Source organism: Zosterops lateralis (genome assembly GCF_965231275.1).
Source record: "Zosterops lateralis genome assembly, chromosome: 7".
NCBI lineage: Eukaryota > Metazoa > Chordata > Aves > Passeriformes > Zosteropidae > Zosterops > Zosterops lateralis.
In genome coordinates, this window is record NC_139767.1 from 14,370,724 (window position 1) to 14,393,387 (window position 22,664).

At 35.6% G+C, this 22,664-nt stretch overlaps 1 protein-coding gene across 9 annotated transcripts in view; it reads left to right on the plus strand.

The window, feature by feature from the left end:
* PDE1A (phosphodiesterase 1A) overlaps positions 1–22,664 on the plus strand; it is a 149,064-nt gene that overhangs the window by 73,838 nt on the left and 52,562 nt on the right. For all 9 annotated transcript variants that reach the window (XM_083865749.1, XM_083865745.1, XM_083865748.1 and 6 more), the window contains one exon: positions 15,548–15,661. In XM_083865749.1, coding sequence (XP_083721875.1) covers positions 15,548–15,661 — 114 coding nt within the window. The remainder of the gene's footprint in view (positions 1–15,547; positions 15,662–22,664) is intronic.

A 22,664-nucleotide genomic window follows, 5' to 3' on the forward strand; every position in this document is an offset into this window, starting at 1 on the left:
GCAGCCTGGGGACTGTTGGGCTGCTGAGGGTTCTCCTGATAAAGTAGATATTCAGGAGCTGGCTGATCTGTATTACGTCAGCTAAGCGGAGGTCTAGTGCACTCAGGGATGTAGAGCAAGAGAACAGTCCTTATCAGATGGTCCTTATCAGATGATCCATGTGAGAATCAGCTGCTGAAGGCATAGGGCAGTTCTGTCATGTACCACTCTGGACATTCAGAAAAAAGTAAAGTGGCTGCAAAAGGCTTCCACTGTTCTGTGCTCTACTGATAAGAGTTTTTTGGCAATATGCAGACTTTTCATAAGGAAATGCCAATTACTCAAACCCAAAAGCTTTTCTGGTACTGCACAATTTTCAGTGAAATTTTGCTTGAGGAAAACATCCATACTCATAGCCTACTTAATGAAATCCAAATTATTTGGAAATAGCTTTTTTTTTTCTTCCAGGGATAAATTGAAAGGCCTGCCAAGTTTCTGTGCTTTTGTTTTCTGTATTAAGTTATAGCCTTAGCTATAGCCTTAGTTGTAAACTTAGATGTCAAATAGTACAATTGTGTCAAATCTGAATGTGGAATGGAACAGGTAACTTTAAGAGAACCGTTATAACATTAGTACAAAATTAGACATTCTCGTTTTAAATTTTAGAAGGATAGCAAAATCTAGTAGCTAAATAAAAGTAGTCCAGTTCTATAGGAGGCTTCTGTAAATGTTCTTACAGATCACATAATTACATTGTGTAATCCAACAGTAGAGTAACTGCTGAGACTTTTTATTATTAGAGAAAACACAACACCATTAATCCATCTTACAGCAGTGTTTATCTTCTTAATAATTGTGAGCAGCTAGTTAAATGTAATGACAGATCTAATAAATAGAAAATCTGTAAGCACCATGAATAGAATTATCATGATATATTTATCTTATTTTCTTTTTAAAATTCAAAAGGTCTAAAAGGTCTGAAAAGCCTCTTAACTGACTTTTATGGACATCCTATAATCCTATTTATAAAAGAAAAGTTTCCAAGTTCATTCACTGATGTAGGTCTGGAAAATACTGTGTAAAGATTGTTCTGTTCAAATAGGATTTATGAGATGATATATTTTGGAACAGTGCCACACTTGTACAAATGTGGGATTAGGAAGTGCTGACAAGATTCAGAAAGGCAACTCAAAACCAACTTTATTTATCACAAGAAGACATTGGAGCAAATCTAAAGAAAAAGTAATTCTAATTTTCAAAGCCGACCTAGGCCTGTATTAATGTGTATTAAATTTACACTGGTATAAGGGATGCTACTGAAAAACACAGTGAGATTTAAGGTAGCATTTATTCCTCCACCAATGAAAGAAAAATTTGCTTGCCTTATGAGACACCTCAAACTGGTAGTTTAAGACATTTTTTAAACCTTCTGTTAGTAGATATCTGTTGGAGCTAAATGGTATGCATTAAAAGATTACAAAATCAAATAATTATTTTGTTAAATGTTGTATGTTTTCCTCTAGGAATATTTCATGTCATTCCAAAATCATTCTGGCATGTACCAAATTTAGAACTTGGAGCTTGTAAGAGACTATTCAGCATTTCAACAGATACCAACTATCCTGATCAAGTTGGTTCTTGGTATGTAACAAGACTGGGGTGAGGAAAGGGAAGGTTCTTCCCAATGAGGTTTAGTGCTAAGTCACAAGTTCCCGCAATCTGGATATGTAGATGTGGTTATAGTAAGAGACAGCTTGGTACTTGTGTTGTTTGAGAAATACTTGTATAACGAATCCCTCCTCTGTGTGTGGGAGGGCTGTTGTGTCTTGCAAGTCCCAGAGTCCTGCCTTACTGACACCAGTCACTTGGCTCAGCTGCTTTAGGTATTTTCATGACTGAAATGTTTCTGAAGAGCACCACAAATTAATTTAGTGCATTTGAAGCACGAACTGTGCGTCAGTGGTGACAGCAGTAAAATGTCCTTCATGAACTGTAATCCATGCATCTTTATCATATGCATGAGCTATTAATGAATTTCTAAACTACTCTTACCTGTCTTCGTAACTTCAGAGATGTTAATGGCTTTGTAATGAAACTTGGAATATAAAATAACCAGTGCAGATAGTCTTAGAAAACACTAATTTTGTTTATTTTCATGCCGTTATACCAAAATGTGATGGAAAGTGCATGTGCTCATATAAACTAGTTGAACTCTGTGTTCTGTGAGATTCATGCCATCTGAAATTCTGACCTGTGATGCCTAACATTGTTACCAGTATCGGCATTATGTTGTTCAGTAGTGAGGATCTAGGAAACAGTGTCTTCAGCCTTAGAGTACATATGATATTTCATATTTACTTGCTTTCTATCAATTACATATTGAAAAAAAATACCTGTATCATCATTAGAGCTGGACTCAGAAGAGTAGCTTGCTGTAGCAAGCTGCCCTGCCTAGTGACTTGCCTGCTACTTTCAAGGCTGTTTCTTTCATATTGTGGATAAATATGGGGGAAAATTAATCAAATAATACTTATAAACTTAAACTGAAGCTGTGTATTGATAGAACTCCTCCCTATGGGAGCTACACAGCTATGTGTAGGGTATTTTGTAGGTGAAAGGCAAGGTGAGCCAAAATGCCCTCTTAAGGATGTTACTCTTCAGTTCACCACTTTGGCATGACTGAGTGCAGGGAGCTGAACGGCAGGAAAAACCTCAGCCAGACACCAAGAAATGAAAATAGAAAAGGCCAGGCTCAGTTTAGAGCAAAAGTGTCAAGGAACATGAGTGAGAAAGACCTATAGGGGCAAAGTTGGTATTTCCCTTGCCTGGCCTGAGGATTAAAGGGAATTGTAAAGAGGTTAAGGAGCATGACTGGAACATGAAAATGAAGACTGGGCATCCATGAATCCTGGCAGGAACATGCAAAGAGAGCAAGGAAGTGCCTATGCCTCATCAGAGCTGGAGGCAACTGGAAAGGAATGGAAAGATAAATGGCAAAGCAGGTGAAAAGATACAGGTTTTGTTGCTCTAATCTTTGCACTTGTATTTATGTGTCCTTTGGATAAATGGAACAATGACCATTGGTGTTTAAAAAAAATATCCATCTCTAAACTCAACAACTTTCTTAGGCTTCTGAAGAAAAGAGACTGTAGGTGCAAAGTGCATTTAGACTTGAGAGGTTGATGTAATTAATGAGAAAGAATCACCATCTGGATTTTTAGCCTTAAAACTTTAGGACAGTCTGGTTTGTAATCAGAAGAGATAAATCACTGGGGTAAAAGTCAGAAATCCACCTCATAAAGGAATTATTTGCATGATTAAATTGTATGTTGTCATATTTGGGGGCTCACTTCATGTGTAATCAAATATGTATCTGCATGTCAAGCTATTCTGCCTCTGAAAGAAATTAATTAATTCCTCCTACATCAAAAATAATTCAAATCCATGTCAGACAACCAGATAGCATAAATGAGGTCTTGAAAGTTTCGTAAATTTCAATGTCATTTCTGTAAGCATGTTTGTGGTGGAGGTGCCAAGATATCTTTTTTCAATATATCAGAATCTAACAGAGTCCTTGTGGCTGAGTAAGAGAATAAATTAATTAAACTTTGATTAATCCTCTTTAAGAGTTATTTTGATTTCTGCAATCATTGTGATAAGGTTTGTTTCTTTGTACTGTAAGAATATTTTACTCTGCTGTTTTGTATTCTTTTAATGGTGCTCTAATTTTAATTTTATTAAGGGTATTCCAGAAAAGAGTCTGAGATTAACCATTCTGGATTAAAATTTAAACTAAGTACAGTGATATGACCTCAAAATAATAGTCATAGTGAATGAAAATCTGAAGAGTGAAAAGCAGTTATTTTATGGCAAAGTATACTTTAAATTACTCCCTAGATTAACTTCACATTAAATCCAATTCACCATAATGCAAATATCTTTCCTTAATACTCAATCTAGAATCTAACAGAGGAAAAGTATTACATTGTTTTTTACTTACATTTCTTTTCCATTTAAAAGACATTAACATGTATCCAACAGTAGATTATTAGTAGGATTTTAAGGTTGATGTATGCAGGTTTAGGATAACATTTCTCAGACAGAAAACTTCAAAGATAAAGAAAACTGAAGATGAATAGAAAAATGATGCAAAATCCTGAAAGTCTCCAAACAGTTATGCCGTGGATCAAATGTTTTTCTTTGGATGCTCATATGCCTGCTTTTTTGTCACTGTTCATTGTTCCTGCATATTGAACCTTAATTGAATGGCTCTGGGCTTGAGCAAGTTTCTTCATAAATATACATAAACATTTTTGCTTATATAGTTACTGTATGAATTGTCAGTGTCTATACTCTGTTATGTTCACGTTTCCTTCATGTTCCTTGTTTTTTTTTTCTTTTAGAGGGAGTCTTTTACTTGGTTTTTTTTTTTGTATGCTCTCAATTAATTAATCAGGCATTTCAACACAGCTCTCCTAAAAAGGAAGCAAATACGTATTTTAACAACTCTTGCATTAGATCTTAAAAAGATAGATTTAGATCTCTTCATTACTTGAGTAAAGTGAGTGCACGTTTTCTATTTCAATTTATATGTTACGTATTTTTATATGGGAATACTTCTAATAAGTTTGTTGCTACAAAGTTTTTCATTAGCTGGAGCAAAGTTTTCAGCTATATATTTACCTTTCATTTGAGTGTTTTATTATCACTTTGGTTTTCTATAGTTTTTTCAGGTGTATCCTCTCAATAGTAAGAAAAGTTGGTTGGTTTTTTTCCCTTTCTTTGTGCATATCACTGCACAAGATGAAAATCCCTGATTCCTCTTGACATTGATATCTCTCACACATCGTTCAGAATCATATCCTTGAACCTTTAATTCCATTTAAAAACCAGAGAGTCCAAAGAAATGGATGTTGCTTACAACTGAATCTCTTGTCATCAGTAATCATGAAATATGGCATTAAGAAAAGCTCAAACCCCACAGAAATAATGAGCGGAGATATACATATAATGGCTTAAAAGGCTTACTTGCTAGTAAGGTCAAATACAGTGGATGTACTGACCACTGCACGGGAGATGGCCAGGCCCTGTCCTGTGGGTCCAAGCCAAACAAGCACAGCAGCCACTGTGGTTTGCTGACCTAGGAAAATGTGGTGGCTGACCAAAAAGGTCATATCCATCTGATTCATCATCGTTTTCACATGATCTTTCCAGAGTGAAATTGCAGAGAGGCTGTAAAGGCTCTCACTAACCCTGAGCTGTTACTTCTGAGGTTTGCTTGGCTAAGGCATGCATGAGAACCCCCATTCTCCAGATCTGAACTGTTAATTAGCACTGCACTTAGTTTCCCTTTCTCCGTCATCCATTCATGAACATCCTGCATTGTATATTCATGACATCATGTAGATATCTGCAGGTGAAAGCAATGTATTGATAAGAGACTACTGAACAAAGCACTTTCTTGTTTGCATTAATTTTAGGAAAGTTAACTGCTGTAGACTCTGCTATATTACTTCTCTGTGGTCTTTCTTCAAGCACTCCCTTGTGATCAATGTCTGGACTGTTTGCTACTGTTTTAAAACTGGCCTATTCTCCTTGAAAAAGGCTTACTTCTCTGAGTAATGGTATGTTCAATGAAAGTGAATAACTTGATTTCAAAACTGAGAATTCCAATAAAATATATACTGCAGTAAAGGATCTGAAAAGTAATGGAAAATAAAACAATGTAATGTTTGAGAATATGACAGGCAAATCATAATATGTAGTTACACTTTCTGAGAAACTGTTTTATTACCTTTTTTGCTTTTATACACACAGGCTTCTTCCCTAGTAAGTGTGTAAACAAACATGGTAATATTGAGTCAAGAACTGAATAGTTTTCTATTTTAAAATCAAAATATAACCAGGTTCTTAACTTGAAGGGAATGGCAATGCTTTGCAGAGAACTGAAGCATAGTGATTCATTCAGCAGAGCGATGAAAAATGAAGAAAATTTGGGAATTATGTTAGTCATGACTATTAGCAAGTTGAGCCTTTCAGGTTAGATTTCTTCCCTAGAGAAGAACATTTAGAGATGTTGTACTGTCATCACTTTGAAGAACTCACATCTTAATTTCTGCATCCTCAAAAGAGATAGGCATTAAGGATAGAACTTTACATCATTAGAAGGTGGGTTTGAAATTTTCTTATAAACAAATTTTTGCTAGAAGCCCAGTAATTTTCCAGCTGAAAGCTCTTTCTGGTAAACAGAACACTTTCAAGCCATTTTACAAGTAATTAAACATAGCTGGATATATTAGTTCCATGGTTAATTTTGAGACAAATTTAGGACTTCTGTTAGAAAGTAATGGGGCAGTGTATCATTTAGCAACTAAGATGATGGTCCATGTTATTGTGATCATGAATATTCTATGGATATTATCATTATCAGTTTGAGAACTAGGTTATAAATTTTCAATCTAATCTGTGTATAATATGTGTAAAGTGTATACAAACAGGCAAATTTAAGTTGTCTATTTTGAACAAAACAAGAGAAAAGTAACACTTTTGCTGATAGATCCTGGACTACACCTTCTGAGGGATGCTCAGTTTCAAACCAGGAACATCAACAAGTTGGGAACTATGAAAATATGGTCCCACTTTAGTAAATAGATTGATAATCAGGTTGGTTTAATAGCATATTTTCATATCAGGAAAGACAATGGGATAAGCAGGTGAGGTTTGTACATTTTATTGAAGCAGTGGCGTTAAAGTGCTTTGTGGGGTGTGTAAGAACACGATCTCATCAAAGTCCTGAGCACAGTATGGGAAACAAAGTAATTTCTGGTAAGGATAGCTGCCTGTCCCTTCTTGCAGTCCTCTAGATTAGAGTCTTGTAGGAGAAACTTATCTTTTGTGTGATTTACGGCAAAAAACCCTGCAAGAACCAAGGAATGGCCTCTAATCTAATCTACCTTCCAGCCTACAAACCCAAACCCTTTCTATTGAAGTGCCAGGTGCTCTGCAGGCTGAGGAAAATGGCAGCTGTATAGCAGCATTGGATACATGTGATATTTTATTTGGTTTGCTACACTTCCTGTCACAACTGTTTCCAGAACAAAAAACCAGTATGTATATGGACCATATATACTGCATGCTTGATAATGGATTTAACATGATATTGTTCAGGAATTACTTTTTTGGAAGTATTTTTTTCTAATGAGGTCCAGGGTCTTTTATCTGATTAAGGCAACTAATCCTGAAGTATTCAAAGATGGAGCTATTCAATGATAGTGAATTTCAGTTTCTTATCTCACACTAATTCAAATTTATTTTCCCATGTACAAATCCTAAATCAGGGTCTCATGTGTAAATAAGAATGGCCATGTTACATTTCATCCTATTTATGACCATTCTTAAAGAATGTAGGGAAAAGGTTCACCCGCTTGATTCTTTCCTCTTTTAAACATTTATATAGCTCTCAAGTGTTCAAGCTAATCTGATGTTCTACTTCTCATTACCAAGACCTGCTTTGAAGTACTTTATTTGGCAATTCTTCAGCAGAACATTTATTTTTAACAATTCCAAATGCCAGAAGTTAGTTTCACACATAGCATAGAGTGCTGAATTCTAGCATCTCCTATTTTTTTTTCCTACAGTTTAATTGCAGTATTGCGGTTTTAAATAAAACCCCTATTCATATTTTTACGTTGCTATATACATTACATGTACTTTAGTCTTTCTTCAGAACCACTGAGATGGTAATGATTTTACAGCAAAATTGTACTGTAATTACTACAGCTGTTGTGCTAAAGCATTTATGTCTTGCTCTGTCTTTTGAATGAAAAATCCTTTTAGTGAAAATAGATTTGTTGAAGCTGTTAATTATTCAGTAGAAAAGACATCTCAATTAAGGTGGTGGTATTTTTTCTACAATAGTTTAGGCAGACTAAGATAACTCTTAAATGATTTTATGCAATAGTCTCTAATAGTTCATAATGCAAATATTTGGGATTTTTACATTTCAAAATTTTATCCCAAAAATACAGATCTGTACTTTGTTCCTCAGAACCCATGATACACATTAAAAATAAAATTCAAGATAAATTGGCTCTGTCATCCCATCTGGAAGGTGTGATTATGTATTAAAAGTAAAACTTATATACTTTAGTACTTCAACACTAAGTATTTAAGTTTAATTAGAAGTAGGAAAGGAGGACCTCCAAATGTACTGAAAAGTGTCAACTTCATCAAAGTAGGATTATCTTGGTGATCATGTTGATCTATTAGTCCAGCTGAACCAACTACCCTGATTCATCTGGTAGCCCAACTATACACACATGGGACACTCATCTGATTGTGGATGGACTTCAGTAGGACTGATGTAAGGTGTCTTGAAGGTAAACTAGATTGCTTTGACAGTGTCAGGTTGAAGAGATACAGTTACCCATACGCTTGTGCTCTCAGATATGGGAGCAGGTGGGGCAATTTTTCCAAGGAAAAAGGAGCGGGAATGGATTCACACAGTAATAGCTAGGACACCACATGTTCTTAGTCCAAGTATGGGGTCTGCCATTTCAAAAAACTCTTCTGTACTGTAGTCATATACAGGCCTTTAGGTAACCTCTGTTCACTTAATACATTATCAGCTGCCAGCTGTGTGTGTGTTGAGAGAAATGCAAGTTGGCAGGAGAAAACTGGACATGGCACTTGGGCAATGACATTATTTTAGTGCTGAGCACTTACCAATCTTCTCTCCTTAATAGTTGCAGAAATTGCACCAAAAATGCTTTCAAAAGCAATGACAGCGATATGTTTTCTAAGTATTAGCCTAGAAAATATTCTCAGTACAAAGTTACCAGTTCTGGTTAATGAAGTTTTAAGTCAAAGAACTTCAGTTGGCTTGATATAGGATAAAGTTAAATGAATTAAAGCCTAATAGAGAATGCCTGTCTGAAGGAAAACCATTGCATCTTACATAAAAATAATATCTGAACAACCAAGGTAATTCTATCACCATGAAAAAGCAGAGTATTATTATTAAGAAAATGTAAAATTTGGTGTTGCTATATAGTCGCACAGCTTCTATTTCAGTTCTTCAATATGGGGTTGAAGTTTTGGTATATCAAAATGTTGTCTGAATTACCAGCATGATCAATATTTATTTTCTAATGACTGAATCATAATTACAGATCAATGTGTACCACTTAAATGCTTAAAATAATCATGAAATACATGTGATTCATGAAACCCTTAGCAACCACAAGGCTTCCTGTGCATATGCTCAGACACAGCAGTGACTGAGAAGTAAGTTCATAAGACACATTTGCAGCACTGAAAACACCATATATCTTTTTTGCATTTCTCCATGTAAGGGTTTATTGAGAGCCCCTCTAATTAGAAAAAATATTAGGTAACTGCATTTGGAACTGCATTTTTTACGATTTCAAGGAAGTGAAACACACATTAAGGTCTGTGTCAAGAGCTGCCAGTTATAACCCTTGCTCCCCATTGACATGCCGGCCTTGCCTTGCTGGTCAAAATATTCCCACATCTGCTTGTTTTCCCCTACATAACGTAAAATACCTTGAAGTAAAGGTTAAGCCATTTTGAAGTTGTGATATTTGGCCACTTCATAACCGCAGGCAGGAGCAGGGAAACACGAGTTGCAACCCAAAGGGATCACTCCTGAATCTTTGCTACCATATTGTGTGTATTTTTTCAGCACCTCTCATCTATTTGAATTTGTTGGAGGGAATGGTGTATTTATACAAAGATTTATATTGTACATGCATGTTTCTTAATAGAAACATGTAAAATTCCCATTATACCAATTCACATAAAAATTATTGGAATTTGGCAATTCATATAGGGAATTTTAGAATTCAAGTGAAATAGTGATACTTTGAATTTGTTGTGACTTTTCAAGATGTGGTTTTGCTGTTTTCATTTTGGATTCCTCCTTATTCAAATACTTCCTTGTATTTCAAATAGGTTTCTAAAGCAACTTGGACTGTGGGATGGGTCTGTTTTTAATAAATTAGCTGAACTACTCATTGTTTATGATTTGGAATTGTTGAATACTGCCCCCTTTGAAGAGCATTCATATTTGAGTGAGAATGTAACTTCTGCCTTGGAAAGCTGAGGAGCTCCTGAGTGCATGATGTTTTCTATAGGAGAAAATTATTCAACTGATTATTACAGGAATCACTAGAGGTAGAAAAACTAATTTGTGGTTTTAATTACAAATAGTTTTAATGGAAAATGTACTCCTTCTCCAAGTTTTGAAAAACTGGTGGTGTTTAAACTAACTATCCATATTGCCAGGATATAGTTACTCTCCTCTTCTTTTATTTCACATTCCATATCAACCCATTTTTACTTTGTGATGTTAATTTAGAAGGTCAAGTCACTTTTATAATAAAGTTCACAATAATCCAATTAATTTTATTGTTCATTACTAAATAGCTGAAACAGAACATGAAACACTTGTTTACAGAAAAAAATATCTTTTTGCTGTCTTTAAACTTTTTCACACATTGTCACAATTGTCACAGCTAGGCTTTTCTCAATTAGTTCGTGGGAAGACAATGATTTACAACTTGGAGTTCACCTACCCAACACAGATAATTTCTTTAACTGCACTGTGAATATTATTGTCAATAATTATTTCTCTTTAATTGACAATAGCATGTGTTTGTTATTTTCAAAGAATTCCCTGTGTGTTCATTGCCCATCTTCAACAGTGACTTTCACTAATTGCAAAATATGCTAGGAAGCAAGGTTTATAGTTTACGTTTTACTGTTTGTTTCACTTCCCCTTTAACTGGCTCTGTGGCAAAAGCCAGCATTTTTTTTTGTTAGAAGTTTCCAAAACAGTTTTAAGTGAGGTCCAGATGTGTAAGTTAGAAAGCTGTTTCTCTGCAATGCTCAGTGGTGGGGAGACTTATGTGGCAAATAAGGACAGTTTAAGGGAAGCAGGCGGAGGGTCTTTTTCTCAGGTTCAGAAGTTAACTTCATGCGGAATTTTCCTCTTCTGGTTCTTAAAGACTCTTGAGCTGAGCTTTTAAGACTGATTTATTCTCAGTGATTACTAGTAATTTATTTTACTTGGAAACAAAGTGGCAGTTTTAAAATTTCATCTGAAATTGAAATTGTCCAACTTGCCTGCCTCTCTACTTTAAAATCTCCCTTCTTAAGTAATGCCACCCCTGCACCTTTCTTTGCACTTCACCCCGTGTTTAGGACAGTGATTCAGTATCTCCAAACATACTTCTCTCATTGGACTTTCCTTGGTTCCATAGAAAAGAAGACTTTTGCATGAGGACATTGTAAGAAGTCATATTTGATCACTGATTCCTTACCTTTTTAAAATTTTTCCTCTTTTTCCTTTATGTAGTTACTGAAACTATCATAGGAAGCTTTTTGAAATATCATAACATCACAAAATCTATCCTCAGTTAATTTGAAAGAAAGCTACAGTAGATTCAACAAAACTTTAGTTCAAATGTGGGAGAATTTTAGTGGGGAAGTTGGAAACAAGTTGTGATTTTGATATTTTTTCCCAATAAAATCCTTGTTTCCTCTGATTTTCCTGTGTTGCTGGGTGGCCTCAAGGATTTTTGCTCACAGCTGGACAGTGGCATCAGCTACACAGAGAGGTGAGGACTGGGGAAACACAGGCCTCAGTAACATCACAGGCATATTATTGAAGAGAGATGGGAGAAGAGTGCATTTGGATTGTCCATAAAGCATTTAATCCCACAGCACTGTTAATGATGTTTACCCAAGATGACAGAAGATGGTTCTCCACCTACTCCCTTTATTAATTACAGATGTCTCTTTCTCCCTTGCAGACTGGGGCTGCTAGTTTTCTAATGCAGTTTGCAGGTGTCCTGAGATAAATATTCTTCTTTTTTCCATGTTTTATATCACCTTAGTTCTGCATAGAATTTTCTTTGTGTCTTAAACCAGTTCAAATAGTCCTTTTTTCTCTTTCACAAAGTAGCTCCTCCAGTTTTTTTTTTTCCTTTTGCTGCCTATTATTTCTTAATAGCACAGTTCACAGGCTGGGTAATACAATTTCTTACAGTTTTAAGTAACACTTCGTGTTTTCAAATAGTATTTCCATTGTTCATTTTCAATTTATCACAATTAAAAGAAAACAAACAAATAAAAATCCTCCCAGTACAGCTGGAGAAATAATTCTTTTTTAATTACCTGTCCTTGTCTTTTTCACAAGTTTCTTTGCCTTGTGAAATGGTGGGCTATGGGTGAGTTAACACTTGTTGCTTAGTCTTATAATTGATGTTTATTCTTTGCTAAATTATTAGTTTCATTACTGTAATGTCGGCTCCTAAACTCTGTGACTATTCACTTTAATGCAGAAGACGTTGAGTATGTTCAGACCATTCATGTACTGTGATAACCCACTTAATTTTGCTCTATTAGAAGTCTGTTTTCCTGACTTCTGGGGTAGACCTCATTAGTGTCACACGACAAGTGTCTGACCAGTGCCAAGGTGCCAAAATGGAAGGGTTTTATTGCTGTGTTCCACTTCCTAGGGGGAAGTTGCATCATAGACAGAGACAGTTTTTTCTTGGACCTGCACAGCAAAGTTTGGGCCCGCAGATTTCCACAAAGGATGTTCCAGTTAGATATTGTGAAAACATGATGCACCATGAGGCTGATTGATCATTTAAACTGTTTTTTTTCCAACAGTTTTTGAAATTTTCATGCATTCAAAGAGTGAACAGAAATACCTGTGAATAATTTTATCTAACTTTGAACTTATACCTACCTTTGAAGTTAGCTCTGTCTTGAGCAAGAGCTTGTACCAGGTGGAAGTCCCTTCCAACCAAATTATCCTTTGATTCTATAAGGGATCTGCACAGGGTCAGCTAAGGACTCCTGAGGACATCTTCACAAAGAGTGATGCATGACATAAGATCACTTGTGTCCTTCTGTGAATCTGCAATATCTTCAGAATCACTTTAAATTTGTCTGGGCAGTGTTTCCAAATCACTCAGTCTGTTCCGGTGTTCTGCATTCCTCCTAGAATATGAACTATACCCACAGGGCAAGTTACATCTGTTACCTGTGCAGTGAGATATTGCAAGATCATTGTGGCTTAAAGGCTCCCTCAGGGACTCGTTTCCACTTGAGAGCATAAAAATTATTCCAAATACCTGTCATCTGATCTATCACCTCAGATAATGTGGAACCCACTGGAAATGGTAGGATTTGAAGCTGTTTTAAGCTGATATTGGTTCTACCAGAGCCTGGCCCCCTGCTGTGTTACAAATTTATTTTGGTATATTTTCGTATATTTGAAAGCACCTTTACAAACATATTTATGCTCCCAATTTGGAAAGTGTGATTTGGAGATGTGCTCAGTCAAATATGGAGGGAACAGTGGAAGTGACAGAAGCACCCTACAGCTATTTGTAAGTACTGGCACTGATGCTGCCAGACCCACCTGGGCATTTTGGCACTGGTGCTTCGGAGGGCTCTGTGTGTGTGTTTGTGTGCAGTACTGAGGAGCAAACATTCCAGGAGATACGTGTGTTGGATCCTGGGAGATGTCTATGAATAACCTTCTTCAGTCTACAGGTACCTCTGAAGTGGAAGAAGTTATGTACTGGAAATGTCTTTCATGCATATAGTTATTTCTGTGTAGGAGATGAGCTCCCCAGAGTATTTCATCTGCCCACTTAATTTCTCTGAGAAAAAAATTTTAACACTATATTTTCCATTCCATTGATATGCAATGCACTGTGTAAAATACCAAGTAAATATGGTTGCTAAGAGCCTTATTTGTTGCACATTTGACTAATTTGAATTGAATTAAGGCTTTAGAGAACTGAGGAGGTTGGTCTTAAAATCCCATTTGCCAAAATTCTCCTTACACACTTGAACACAATTGTACTTAGACCAAAGAAATATGTAGAAAAACATGAGTGGTTTTATGATGGAAGAGTACATTCCAAGTTTATGAAATTTTTTTCAAATATCACTGTAATTTTGTTATTTATATATTTTGATTAGCTGCAATAAAATACTGTATACACCCAATGAAAATAATATATATGTATGAAATATACTCTTATCACAGAATCCCAGAATAAGCTGAGTTGGAAGGGACACAGAAAGGTCATTGAGTCCAAATGCTGGCCCTGCACAGGATATTCCCAAGAGTCACACCATGTGCCTTAGAGTGTTGTCCAAGCACTTCTGGAACTCTGCCAGGCTTGGTGCTGGGACTATTTCCCTGGGCAGCCTGTTCCAGTGCCCAAACACCCTCTGGTTTAAGAATCTTTATTTGATATACAACCTAAACCTCCCCTAGCACAACTCCAGGCCATTCCCTTGGGTCCTGTCGCAGAAGAGATCAGTGCCTGCCTGTCCTCTTTCCCTCGTGGCAAAGCTGTAACTGCACTGAGGTGTCCCCTCAGTATCCTTTTCATGTAACATTTGCATGTTTTATGTATGCTCATTCATGTCATAAATATGATCTTCTTCTGAAATTAGTTATCTTAATGATGAATTAATTTCACTGCACTTTTTATCTAATTCATTTCACAATTTTTCCTGCACATAAAAAGGATTATTTAATGAAAATTATGTAACAATAATAATATATCCTTAATTAAAAAGTCTTTATCTTATGTGATACAAAACTGTAGATTATTTTTTCTACTCAGAGATAGAGCACAGAAAGGAGGAAAATACCTATACTTTAAGCATCCATTTAGTCACATCTCTGCACTGTTACTGATAAGGTTTTCATTTCACTCCAGTGCTTTATCTACTCTGTATGGTTAAATTGAACAGTGTCAGAAGTGTTCTTGTCAGCAGAGTTTAGGAAAAATCTAGTATTCAAGGAGTTTATCTGTGTAAGTGTATTGCTGCAGAGACATGAGTTGATGCATTACAAAATCCCCTTTGGGCGTATCCGTGTTTGTACTGTAAAACTAAGTTCTCAAAACTAAAAGTTTAAAGCACACTTGGGAATATTAGGATTTTTTTATTGCCATAGGCACTGCTTTTCCTCTGGTATAATGATGAATTTACTGTAAGCACAGATGCAACAGACTTCCATATTAGCTCACACTAATAAGAATAGAAATCCTGCAGCAAAAACATACTGGAGGCCTAAATAAAAATTAAAGACGTTTAAGTGAAGCAACATCAGTATACTGTGGTTATAAAAAATAGAATTAACCACCTGAGCTTGGAAAAATTATAGTAAGACAACATATGAAGTTTTATATATATATATATTTAAATTAGAGACTAAGGCATAATAGTAATGTCACAAATGAATAAGAAATTGCTTTTATGATGGTTAAAATGTCCTCTCTGACTTTGTATAAGCCATTTTTAGTACACTTCACGAATTTGGCAGGCTGATAAAACCAGTCATTGTCAAGTGCATTTTAAATCCAGATTTTCTTAAAAGACAAGAGATGCAGTGATGGTCCTTGCCTCTACATTGTTGTGTTGGTTCCAGTGTTTCAATTAGAAAATGAAGTCACTAAATTTGATAGAATCATCACAATGATGTTTGTTTTTGTTTCTTTTTTCACAGATTAAGATGCTTGGTAAAGCAGCTGGAGAAGGGTGACATTAATGTGGTGGATTTAAAAAAGAATATTGAATATGCAGCATCAGTGCTGGAGGCAGTTTATATTGATGAAACCAGGTAAGTCTGAGGGGAAAAAAAACCCAGAAAGAATGTTGTAAATTGTGTTTTAGAGTTTTGGTCTTTGTATGCAATTGTCACTGACATGAGCTGAAGGTCTGTGCACATCAGAAGTGTATGTGGCTCTTGGGTCTTTTAGTGACAAGGTTAAAGCAAGATTCCAAAGGTCAGATGTAACTGTTGTCTGGAAAGAAATGCTCACAGAAATGAGTCAGAATAGCTGGTCAGTAAATACACAAATGAATAAAAAGCTGTGATTTATTTTATAATGTTTGAGGATTAGTTTCTGTTTATTGTTGGCAGTGTTACTGGCAATCATGTGGGTTAATTCCAATCAAAATAGAAATTCTAAGTATTTGGCTTCTTGAAAGAGTTTTAAGATATGGCTGTATTGAAGTTAGCTAGCTAATTTACTGTTTTTCTTTCTGCACACTGGCCTTTCTAATTTTTTTCCTAAGCAGAATGGTCTTGCAAAGATTCCTGCCAAAACTTCCTCAGTACCACTGAAGCATGCAGTGTATGTCTCAGTTCTACATTTAGGAATTATTTCATGGACCTAACACTCTTTCTATGGTGTGAGCCCTCCCCTTGCAGATCTATGTAGCTATTACAGTACTTGAAGTCCTGCTTCAGAGATAAGCCACTGACTATTCCTCCACACACCTCTCAAACACTGGCATTAAAGGAGTGTTGTATTCATAGCTCTTTCTGAGCAGTAGTGCCAGGACTGGGGAAATAAATTAAGATTTACTTAGTTTCTAAACTGAGGCAGCTTCTGTGGAAATGAATAGTAGTGTTGCAATGAGGAATCCAGTCTTTCTGGCTCTGTGTGGGAATGAAGACAAATAGCATACACAGAGAAAACAGCTACCACTGAAAATACATTGGCTCTGGCAGCAACAGGTGTGTGGTTTCTGCTGTAAGCAAATCTTTAAATAAGCTGATTGCTCTCACAGAATTTGACAGCAAGATATTAAACTACTCAAAAGAAAACAAACATGTAATTTTATAGTGATTTGCCAGATTTTCATAGTCCTCTGTTATTTTCTTAATCCTAGGAACACTATGACCTCCTAATGGTGACTATTTTCAAAAATTCTACTTCAGGGTATCAATAAAGTTTTTTTTTCTTCTGGAGCTCATTGCACAATGATGTTTAATCATCTTTATTTTCTGCATCCACTATTTTACAGAATATTCTGACTTTTCACTGTTCTAAGTCAGGATATACATAAGACAGGTATCTTGTTTTGTTCTTATTTATTGAATACTTTGGAGTTTGTGGACCTACCAAATTTTGGTAGTGTTCCTTATATATATATATACACATGTATTAAGCATACATTTTGTGTATCTCTTTCTGTACCTGTATCTGTATTTATATGGTAGTGTGTATATATAAGATATATATAATATTTATATATATAATATATATTTATATAGAAATATATAAGTATATATATGTAGACATATTAATCAAATTCTACTATAAGTAATAGTTAAAAGTGAGACAGTAATGAAACCTACTTTTCTACTTTTGTTCTTTGAATTTTAATGGTTTGTACTTCACTGTTGTACCTCCATATTGATCCTTTTGGTTTACAGTATTTGATTTTGGTTTAAATTTCTTTTCCTTGGACTAATGTAGTCTCCATAAAATTCAGAATCAGTATAAACTTTTTTAACCTGGTGATCTTTGTGTTAATTTTATCCTAGGAATGTAGATTCCCCACATCTTAGTTGGACAATGTTACGTATTTATTGACAAAGTTAGATTCTATTATAAATCGTGGCACTTCCTCATTAAAAACAATTGTAAATGGCAATCTGTAAAATTTGTAATTTACCAACAATTATAAATTGTAAATTTATTTTGAGGCTGGGAAACACTGTAGTTGTCACTGGTACTTTCATAGCAGACACTTTTCCACGGCAAGCTGCAAAGATAATTATATTTTAAATAGTGTGGTCATTATTCTGTGATCTAAGCCTACACTTGAAAATATAAACCCACAAAGAAGGTCTCTCGAGTTCCTGGGAAGCCAATCCTTAAGGAACAAAGCTCAGTGTATCGCTGAGTCAAATGGAGGCTGCATTAGCTGGTGTGGTTGCCTTTGTCCTTGTTCCCACCAAAGAATACAGGTCCTTTGTCTTGCACAGAGCTACTTCTGTGGGAGTCTGCTAGTGAGTTAATTGCACTCATTAGTAGATTAGAAATAATAGTTTAGATCATAAGCAAAATGACCTGTTCCTGCTGAGCCTGAACATGCAATTTTATACATCACAAAGTTCAAATAACTTTAGTAAGTTTCTTACATAGGAATTGCTCTTCAGTCAAGTGTCTGTCATGTGAAAATACTTATGCTTTCTGTTTTAAGCCCAATATTGATCCCTGGATTTTGTCCTGATGAATTTCCTGCTAAAGTATCCATGCAGAGGAAGACCTCATCTTCAACCAGCAATCTAAAATTGAATCATATTTGTGTTGTTATCTTCTTCCCCACTTTTCTGGGCAACAGATCTCAATATCAGTTGAGGGAAAAGTCTTTTAAGTATTTCTATAGACAGGAATAGCAATCTCTACAGATTAGGAATAGTAATAAACAGAGACTTTGTTATTTGAATCCTCTTAACTCATCTTCCTGTTATGATTTATATGCTATGAAACGTGATGATGAAATGCTCCTGACAGTGGTCCCTCACCTATTGTAGGAGGATTTTCTGCAATTCTTTACAGGCACAGAGAAGAAAAAGCAAAAAGAAAAGTCAAAACTAAGGTCAATAAAGAGATGTAAGTATGACATATCTCACGGAACATGGTCAATAATGTAGCCATGGATCAAGGAAAAACCTGGTCTGTTCCACAGCTCTAGGAAACCATTTATGCTATTTAAAAATTAAATCTTTGGCATTATTCTGGCAAAACCACTTTTCTATTTATAAGCCTTAAGGGTTTTTCAATGAGCAGTTCCAATTTCTTCCAGTAGAAAGTACCATTTTTCCCTACCATGTACCATAACTTCATTTGAGTTTCCTGAAAAGCCTGTATCACGTTATAAACATGTGTGTGCACATAGCAGGATATATCCAAACATGTATATTGATGGCATATTGAATCTTTATTTAAAGTGCATCAATCAGCTGCAAATAGCTGTAGAATTCAGCTATTCAGCTACCATTTAGCAGAGGATGAAATATTTTTTTTAGGTCCTCTGAGTTTCCCTCTGTCTGCTCCTGTGTTTCTCTACACTATATCTGAGCGTTTTTTATAACTATTTACGCGTACTCATTTTAATTCTTGAGCTTTCTAAAACTCTGTGGAGCTCGGTTGGGCCAAAAGCAGAGAAACAACACAACGGATTTTATTTATGAAGTTCTGAGAGTAGTCTTAGAAACAGGGATAGGCATTAGGGATAAACTTCCAAAGTGAGGAAAAATTGGTTTGGGGCAATGACTGTCGATATCCCTCTAAAAAGTTTTGAGCTGATGGAAGGTTGGAAAGCCCACACTTTAGGAATCAAATAAGTGCTGCTTTCCTATGAGTTTCATTATCTATGCTATCTGGTAGCTAAAGAAGAGGTTCACCATCAGCTGAAAATAACCAGGAGACTCTCACGGTTCCAGCCCCTCAAGAAGATTTGCTCTGTGGAAGAAGTTCAAACTTACTCAATAGGTGTTATAAATAATTCTGACAAATCTTGCAGAATTTTCTCCATTAGTACCTGCCACTTGGCTCAAGGCAATGGAAGAAGGATATTTAGAGTCAAACAGGAAGTAAATACAGCCTGATAATTCAGTCATGACAGCTGTTCCGCTCCTTGTAAATGCAGCTTTTAATTCACACTAACTGAAAAGAAAATAAGTCAAATAAAATCTAGATGGAAATTAGAAGATGAAAAGAAAAAAAAAGTATTCCAAAGCTAAATAATGTTAATAATAGTAATAGCAATGATAATAATAATTAAAAAAAGTCCTTATAGTGGAGACTACTTTTATGTTTTTCTGTATAAAATCAGAATAGTTTATTCCAATTTTGTTTTATTTTTAAATTCCTTAGTATTTTAGAAAATATACTTGGTTTCAGGAGGATATTTATCTGTGCAGTTGGAGTTCCATACAGAGTTATCATTTGCTTTAGGCTGTATAATGCCCTTTTAATAAGGCTTTAGCTAGTTGAGAACTTTTGACTTAGGAGAGACTGCATTTCTATAATGCATGAAGTAGCTCTGTATTATAGAGCTGGCAGGTTTTTTGAGCATCTTTGATTCAACAAGACATAACAACAAATACAGGTTCATGAAGAAAAAGGAAATGTCATTAAGGGTGACATTGTAGCAATATATCTTTGCATGAGAGCTCTGGAAATAGTGAATGTATTTCAATGACACTACTGTATCAAAATGCAGTTCTTGATAAAAAGCTCTTATTTAGAAAAAAACTCCAGACATTGTGATATGTTTAATGTTAGCTAAAAAGGAGGTCATTGAACCTGGACTTTGTGACTGCTGTTGTAATAAACACCTTGGACTAAACTGAATTTCCAGTTTACTACTCCAGCAATGCCCCAAATATTTCTGTGGTTTTGGGACTTAAAAAGGGACAAACACATCCTCAAATTTTGGGCAAAAAGGAAATAGTTAAATTGTAAGACAAAGAGTTCATCTCACCGAATGTCTGTGGTACCCTTCAAGCACACCACAGAAATATCTGTGATAGGAACATGGATGTGTGTGTCTTTGCCACGTGAGGTCCAAGGAAGCAAAAAAAAAAGCAAAATGCTTGACTGGAAACTGGTGCTCCCAGAGCTGTGTGTTGTGGAAGTGGGAATGGAGCTTAGCAACAGCCCAACAAATAAATGAAATTGTCCTGTTTCCTGGAGATTCTGAGGTGAAGGATGGTCAGTATAGCTTGTTCTTGGGCAGCTTTCGGTACACAGTTTGGGTTATATTTGCAAGCTGGAGAAGGCTGTTCCCTGGTATTTCCAAGTTTTTTCAATACTGTAACAGAACCTAGGTCCTTGGCAGCTGCTCTACCTTAGGCTAGGAATTAATATCTCAAAAAATAATAAACTGGGATGACACTAACTTGGTAACCTTGTTCTTTCTTTCACTCTCTTCCAGCCATCAATATATGTTTAGGAGCTTCCTGTTTTAAATGAGAGCCAAAAGCCAGTGAAGGACCCATCTTTTATGCTTCTTATAATATATAATTTTCATGAGCTGTATTTTAGTATCAGCAGTGAAAGGCTCTGAGCTAGCACTCCATAAGTTGCTGCTGAGCATCTCACAGCAGGAAACTGTTCCATGACATTGCAGGACCATTGGCACTCTGTTCTCACCTGTGGCACACCAGATGGAGCTGACTGTGAGTCAGAGTTTCACTGGCTGTAAGGCTCTGGTTATGGAAGGAATTGTGCCAATTCAGACACCAATAGCTGTTCAGGGACACCAGCAGAGATGGTCACACCAGCAAAATGTCTTTGATGATGCAAGGTTGAGAAACTTAAATTTTCTTACATCAAAGATATTTTTTAAAACTTTAAAAAACATTTATCCTCAGTCTCTCAATCTGAAAAGACAGATTAATTTGTTCATTTCTGCATGAAGGTGAGTGTCTCATTCACAGAACAGGAGGGCATTCAGTCAATGATTTAATTTATTTTGAAAGGTCTAGATCATATTTCTCCTGAAAATTACCTTTTTGGGAAAAATCTATGAATATTAAAAACATAATCTACCTAATACCAAGGATAGATCAGGTGGAATGGACTATTCTATTTGGTAATAATTTGCCAGGTGAAAAATATGGTCTATGTGATTCCTCTCTCAGGTGGCCTAGTTGGGGAGATATTTGAGGTGGCAATTATTTAAGCATTAAGTTAAATTTTAATCTTGAATATTCAGTCAAGTTTGCTGGGCCTGTATTGCCTCCATAGCCAACCCATGGTTAAATGTACTTTGCCTGAACAAATAAATGTACCATTGAAGTAAATCGTTCAGTTTTTCCGCTAAGGGAATCTACAACTGATGCTTTTGCAAAAGCTGCTATTGAGAAAAAGCTTATTGTGTTGAGATTAATTCAGTACATTCCACCCTTATAAAAGCTTAAAATAACCCTTTGAAATCTTTTGTACTAAGCTAACATGGTTTGCTTTTTTTTTTTTTTTTTTTTTTTTTTTTTTTTTTTTTTTTTTTTTTTCTGAAAGGAAAACTTACAAGAGCATCCAAGTTATATTATGAAAAAATGTATTTAAAATCACCAAAAATCTAATAAATTCCAACTAAAGCTTCTCAGTTCAGTTAAGATATTTAATAAATGGCATCCCTTTCCCAAAGTTATTGAAATTTTCTGGTTTTGCTGTTAATTTTTTTCTAGGTCATGCCCTGAATTAGTCCCTGCCCTATAGAACAGGGGAGGGGGAGAAGGGAGGAGAGGAGAGGAGAGGAGAGGAGAGGAGAGGAGAGGAGAGGAGAGGAGAGGAGAGGAGAGGAGAGGAGAGGAGAGGAGAGGAGAGGAGAGGGACACTGGCTCACAGCTTTATTCTGAAAAATTACATTTTTAATCATGAGTATCCTGAGCCAAACCTTGAGATTGTTGTTGGCCTTTGGTATATACCTCTGCATTTCTGAATAGGGAGTACATATCAAAAAGTAACAGTAACAATGGTCTTTCCTACATTGCTTCTCTTCTGTTGTAACACCTGCACTTTTTCCAAATTATTTTCCATTTATTTGAATTAATTGGTAACCCTTCATGTGAGGACAATTCTTCTAAGAATGGGCTAATTTTATGAGTACAACATGTTGGTAAAATCATAATTTTCTTTGGAAAGACCTTTATGTCTAAAAATTCCCCTCATTCAGTTTGTAATTTGTTTATCCTTAGTGGGAGTCAAGAGAACCTTTTAGTGGGTCTAAGTGGAAGTTGTACTGGACTATACAGGATAGAAATATTGATTGAATGTATTGATTCCTGTTTATTCAGGAAGATAGGGAGATAATAG